The sequence below is a fragment of the Sceloporus undulatus genome, chromosome 3 (assembly GCF_019175285.1).
Source record: "Sceloporus undulatus isolate JIND9_A2432 ecotype Alabama chromosome 3, SceUnd_v1.1, whole genome shotgun sequence".
Taxonomy (NCBI): Eukaryota; Metazoa; Chordata; class Lepidosauria; order Squamata; family Phrynosomatidae; genus Sceloporus; species Sceloporus undulatus.
This window is the reverse complement of record NC_056524.1, coordinates 223,103,252-223,110,125: the sequence shown is the minus strand read 5'-3', so window position 1 is coordinate 223,110,125 and position 6,874 is coordinate 223,103,252. Positions and strand designations below refer to the sequence as shown.

Here is a 6,874-nt window from a genome sequence, read left to right as displayed (position 1 = left end):
ACAGGACTGGCAATTTTCAATGTGCTAGGGAATACATGGAGATGCAGGCTAGTCTCTCCTTTTCTTTCTTTTTGTATCTTTCAACCCTATATCACTACACTGTTATAGCACTATTATTCCACTTTGCTATAGCTGACTCCTGTGGAATCCTGGGCTCTGCAGTTTTATTATTTATTTATTAGGTATTTATACCCCACCCTCAGCCCTAATGGCTCTCGGCGGCTTAACAATTATTGTTTTTAATCAGACAGTTCCCTGCCCTCAGGCTTACAATCTAAAAGACGAAAACAAAAGGAGAAGGGAATGGTAGAGGGAAAGGGGATGAAGTCCAGTGGTCTTCTCTCCCTCTAAGGCAGTGCTCTCAATTATTTTCTGTCATGCCCCCCCTAGGAAAAAAAACACATTCGCGCCCCTCACGCGACAGTAAATAGTACATTTCTATAAAATTGTTATAAGTACACCTCTGCATAACAGAGCCTCGCCCCCCCGTCCCACTATTTGAGAAAGGCTGCTCTAAGGCCTGGACCAAGGAAGATGGATTGGGAGGAGGGCTCTTCCTTCTTCCAGGCTATCCTGATGGACTTTAATTTGAAGAGATACATTTAGATTTGTCACTCAGAGCACTTTTAGGGCTCACTAAACACCAACCACAGAATCCAAAGGAGGCAGCCATAGAAGTTAAAGTGGAATAACAGCACTATAACAGTGTAGTGTCAAACTCTGTTTCCAGCCTCAGAGGAGATTTTTAGACACCATCTTTAGACTCCAAAAGTGCATCATAAGATTTTTAGAATGTTAAATTCTCTAATACTAGCTGTCCTGGTGCAGCCTGTTTAGAGGATGAACTTACTTGGTGGCCTTTAAAACATGATGCTGAAACAAATCCTATCAGGCAACAACTCCCAGCCAAAGGGTGAACCACGCACATTGATGGATATACCGCAAAAGAACCAAATATGGTTGGCCTCTTGTAATGCAATAGAACTAGTGTAATTCCTCAGACTTCAGTACACCACAAACTTCCCTAGAGAACTGCAAACTGGCTTTCCTAGAGAAAGTGCAAATTGTAACTCTTTCACCACCACAACTCAGCTTGCCTTCTTACTTGCTTCTTATTTGTTTATGCCTTTCCATGAAAATATGGTCAAAACAAGGAGTTAAAATACAGTTTTAAAACAAAATTATAATTAAAATAACTAATTATGCCATTGCTGGAGCAGCAACGATTTTCTACTATCCAATATCCATAAAAATAGCCAAACAGATCAAAATGTGCTATCTGAAAATAAAGAAATATGTAAATACATAAAGGAGTAAAGTAAGTATATTTCAGATTCCCAGGACATGATAGTCACCATTTCTCAGGGAAGTCCAGGAAACTTCCGTGGAGATCCACATGACAGTGATGGGTGTTTCATTCTTAGGCTTCTGTTTTTTCTACGTTGTAGACATTACATGGGCACAATAAAACAAGAAAGTTTGTGCAATCACCTACCACTACTGTTTGACATGGCCACCTGCTATCTTCTATATGTCTTATCTTCTGTATGAAAGCTACCATAATATATTATATGCCATAATAAACAGTACTCTTTAATTGTTGCCCAAATGCTCTGGTTTTCCCCCTTGCATTTGACTGCCATTTCCCCCTTCATTTTTTCTCTTATTTGTCCATAAGTATATCCTCCTAAGAGAAAAACACTCACTCCTTGTTGTCTTTTAATATGCCATTAAGGCTTCGTTTTCATTCTTTCCTAAGAGACTGCACATTAGTCCACGAGGATCCTGAGGGATTTTCCAACCTTTCACCACTCACAAAGAAACATAATTCGCCAAGACAAAGCAACGTCTACAGAATAAAGACAGGATTTCAAAAAAGTTACTGACACCCTCGCAGATGTCAAAATGCAACCATCTCCTGCCTGTCATGTGAAAAGATCTATAAAAATGGAAAGTTTAAACAGTGTAACCGTATTCATAAGGCACCATATCCAAGAGGGTGGGGATAGAAAATGAAGCATGTTTAAGGCACTCCAGTACCCACCCTTGGGCCTGAACAATGAATGTAAGTGCAACACACACAGAACTCATGAATGGTGCTATTTATTTGTAGCGGAACAGTGCTTGCAATGTGTTTAACCATCTAGGACCGCCTGTCATCTCCAATTATCTGAAGTGATAAAACTCAAATTGAAAGATGGAACATGGGGAGTAGGATTGCCAAGACCTTTTAAATGCCTGTATGTTTGGTCACCAAAACAGAAATAATAATAATAAAAAATGAGGCTAGCGAAAGCAAATAACATCTCTAGGTGCATCTTGGAAGAAGCCTTCAGGTGGTCTAAATAAGATTTAAAACATTTTTGTTTACTTAAGCAAGATTTAGCTGATACGGTTGTTTCATTTTGCATGTGCATGTTGTTTGTTTTGAATGAAAAATTTGTTGTAGTATGTTGAACTGCTCTTGTGTTGTAGTATGTGCCCTAGTATGTTGAACTTGTGAAGGAACATATGCAGGAAGCAATCCCTATTCTTTCCATGTTATTTCTCTCACTGGTATAAAAGTTTCTGTTAAATAAGTAACACCCAGAAACACATCTGTTTTGTTAATGGGGGTGTACCTGTAATAGTCTCCAGGACAGGTATGGATCAGTGCAGCTCAAAGTGGTGGTCCCTGGACCAGTGCTGGTCTCTGAGCAATTGGCTGTCGATCCCTGCTAAGTTTCTAGGCAAGAACGAAATGATTGGTCACACATATGGTACTAGTCCTTGGCACATTTGGCGGGGAATTGTCAGTCACCTACACCAGAAAGCCCAAAAAGCACTTACATGCAGCTTACAACCAGTGTGAGAACTTGTCTGGATGTCAGGAAAACTGTAGATCCTTTGGTCCACTGTCTCTTTTGTCCCATTAACACACACCTGAGATGTCCCACCTCATTCTTAATATCAGAGAGGTTAAGGACTGTGGATGTTTATCTTACCATACTACCAAGTGTCTTCAGGGAATTCTGCTGAATAACTTACTGTAGATAATGCACTTCTCCTTCTTGCAGCAAAAAAACAATAGCCTGGTTGTTTCTGAGGATGAATAAAATATTCTATGTACTCAACAAAACTGGAATATTCATATCCACAGAGAGAGAGAAAAAAATCAACATATTCATGTCCCTAGGGTTTCCTATTATAGCAAATATGCTGAAAAAGCTAGCATTCAGTCTATTCAGTCAGCCAATATGTATATATAAATAGCCACAATGTGATTGCTTGTAGGTATACACATTACAGAATATCTGATAATTTTATTTTATTTTTCTTCACTTCACTTACTCTCATTTCCTTGAATGATTTTTTATGTTAACTAAAATAATGTCTAGCAGACCTTTGGAAGAAATATAGCATATAAAAATAATAAATCCTGGCATCCAGTTCAGTGGTTAATGAGACTACTTGTGATCCAGTGAAAGAAAGATAATCTTCCAAGTTCAGCTTTGAGCTACCCTACCATAGTTGGGGATACATACCAGTATATAGAGTAGATTTATTGAAGCAATTGTGAATACATAGTTAATTCTGTGTTTTTTTGTGGGTTTTTCGGGCTATGTGGACATGTTCTAGAAAATTTTCTTCCTGACATTTCGCCATCATCTGTGGCTGGCATCTGGCATCTCTGAAGATGCCAGCCACAGATGCTGGCGAAACGTCAGGAAGAAAATTTTCTAGAACATGGCCACATAGCCCGAAAAACCCACAAAAAACCATGGATGCCGGCCATGAAAGCCTTCAATTTCACATAGTTAATTCCATTGATTCAGTAGGTTTAGCCTAGTTGGGACTAGTTGGGACTATCAACAGGAGTTAGACAAAAATGAATGAGCGGGTGTGTGTTTCAAAGCAATTTTCTTATCCTGAGATGGAAAAGTAGGTCCGGACCTATAAGACCTGAGACCCTACACTCCTTCCCTGAATCTCTCCTGCTGCTGCACAGAGAATCCAGGTGGGTAAAACTTGCAAATATATATTGCCCTTGCTTTCATTCATCATTCAAAGTGGATTTACCAAATGAAATAGCAGTGATAGACACTATAATATTATCAGAGAGGAACATTGGTTTCTAAGCACCATTTACCTTCTCATTGTTTTCATTTTTATTCTTTTTATGTAGGCAGCAGAAGCCTATTTTCAGAGCATGTGAACCTACCACAAATGTCATGTTCCTCAAGACACACAAAACTGCCAGCAGCACTGTCCTCAACATCCTCTTCCGTTTCTCAGAGAAGCACAACCTCACTGTGGCTCTTCCAAATGGCAATGGCTTCCACCTGGGCTACCCTCAGCTCTTCAGGGCAACATTTGTTGAGGAATTCAAAACAATTGGACAAAACTTCAATATCATGTGCAACCACTTGAGGTTTAATGCCCAAGAGGTAAGAACAAACAAGGAGGCTTGCACAACTATTATTCTTCACTTACCACTTTGGAGCTGCCTATTTATCTCTTTATAAAGTGAAATAGTGCTAATATTTGGGATGCATTTCTGCAGAGACTTTAAGGAAGGAGTGGGGAATCCCAATTTGCTCCTCTGGGAATATCCAGATGGCTGTGCTCCCTAACCCAAGATACCTATTTCTTGGTTTCTCAGAATTTGTACATTCTTCCCTTCATTGTAAAAAGTTGAAAGGGCTTGCTTAATGCTAAAATGTATTGGTATTTGTGGTTCTATTCATTTGCCCTTGGCCCCACACAATACAGGCTCCTGAGAACTTCTCTGGAATTAAAAGTGGTCTTCTACTCTTGCTTTAGAAGAGATGAGCGCATTCAATATAACCTGCCCTGACCTGTACAAGATTGTACAAAATGCAAAGGTGCTTGTAGCACCTTTGAGACTAACTGAAAGAGAGAAGTTGGTAGCATGGGCTATCATAGATGTGTGCCTACTTACTCCCATGCATGTGCATGCAGCTCTCTGAGCTCCCTGAGGTCCTCTGTATACCAAGGAGCCTAATTAATGATGGTTGGAGAGGCCATTTGGAAGCTATTGTGTCAATAGCCCTAGTCACATCGTGATTCCATCTATTGACCAGGGCTTCAACAGGATCACTGTTTGTACCAAGCATAAAACACTTTAAGGTGTTCCAGAATCCTGAATTAGTCTTCGAGGGAAGACCACCTTAGTAGATCCACCAGCCCCACAGAGACAGATATTAGCCATGATGCTAACTCTGATCAGAAAATAATTGGCCCATGACAACTTGGAGGTATTAATCACCTCCACCCATAGATCCATTTGCATTGAGCTGAAAACAGCATAATGGGTGTGACTTGCTGAATGTGTGAACCCTGAACCCAGCTGTGATGTTGTTTGTCATGGATGCCATGAACTCCCAAACTGCACCTGACTGACTGTTCTCAAATGGGATGTTGAAGTCACCCAAGATCAAAAGTCTCAGTGACTCCAACACCAACCCCGAGACCAGGGAATTATAATTGGAGAAATATTTGCAAGAAATAGTTAGTGTGCACAAAAACTATCCCTTCTTCATGTCTAGTGGTCCTTCCCTGCAATTGGCTCCCAGGCCTTGCTGTGGTGTTGTCCCAGTAGAAGCAGAATTGGGACCATGTATTTGCCAAGAGATCATCCAGTACTGTCCCCATACTTTGCTTTATAAGGCAATCTTGGATGTGCAGTATTGACAGGAAATATGAAGAGAATATTATAGTTGTTGATTGAATCCAATAGATATTAGTATATTATGAGGAAATGGAGGGGTTCATATGATACAGGGATCAGGAATGTGTGGTTCCAGGGCTCATTTTGTGGGTTCCAGGGGTTAGGTTTTTCCCCCCTTTGCTCTACAGTGCACCCAAATATACTTTAGGAATGTGTGGAGGGCCTTTCCACCACATTTGGAGGTTCTCTGGGCCCCACAGTGGTCAAAACCAATATTTGCATATTTATTGAAGATTTTTTTTTTGTTCCCAAACACTTCAAAGTGTCCATTGAGTGCCATGGGCTGCATTTCCATCACAATTTGCAGAACCCTGGGCCAATTTAGGCACAAGAGAGGCCTTTATTGAATCCCAAACCATGGTGAAAATGCCTCCACATCCTGTAAGGCATTGGGGGGGGGGTAATTTATTTGCAGGAGACAGCGCTCCTCCCCAGGTTTCCTTGGGGACTAATTTGGCCATGATATACTTGATCATTATATTTGCAGTCTACCAGAATGTTTCACACATGCAAAGAATGAAGCTGCGTTTCCTTATAATTTTCTCCAAACTTAACAGTTCATATGATATTGATGATTTTGCCTAGAAATCTTTACACATATGTTTAGTAATATCAACCAATAAATGTGGATTATATGCTTTATTATGACTTCCACAATATTTTGCCAGTGCTTCACACGTACAAAGAAACATGAGTGATTTTTTTGGCCAGTTTGTCCATTCTTCCCCATCTCCAATGAATAGATTTGATTTAAGGGTCAGCCAGTCATTCCTCAGTAATGGATCAACTCTTCTACTGGTTCTTCACATTGACTATATTCTAACATAATGATAAACTGTGGACTATTATGGCAGAAAGAGGTCTATCTTCACCCAAGACTAATGTGAAAGAGATTAGAAATAACACTTATGGGTGATGTTCAAGCACAGAGCCAGTAAGTGGCAGGGGTCAAGGGACTGCAGCTATTTTGGGTGCCCTTAAGATCCCCAGAGTCCTCACAACATTTTTTCACGGCACTAAAAGACAGAAAAAATGGAAGGGATTGTTAATTCACATTTTTAGAAAAGACACAGCTCCCTCCAATAAAGTTTACTATCTATCTATCTATCTATCTATCTATCTATCTATCTATCTATCTATCTA

General features: G+C 40.0%; 1 protein-coding gene across 1 annotated transcript in view; it reads left to right on the top strand.

Moving 5' to 3' along the window:
- The first annotated feature begins 3,868 nt into the window (after positions 1-3,868).
- Positions 3,869-6,874, top strand: part of GAL3ST2 (galactose-3-O-sulfotransferase 2) — a 4,791-nt gene continuing 1,785 nt past the window's right edge. The window contains exons 1-2 of the mRNA XM_042458516.1: positions 3,869-3,921; positions 4,166-4,427. Coding sequence (XP_042314450.1) covers positions 3,869-3,921; positions 4,166-4,427 — 315 coding nt within the window. The remainder of the gene's footprint in view (positions 3,922-4,165; positions 4,428-6,874) is intronic.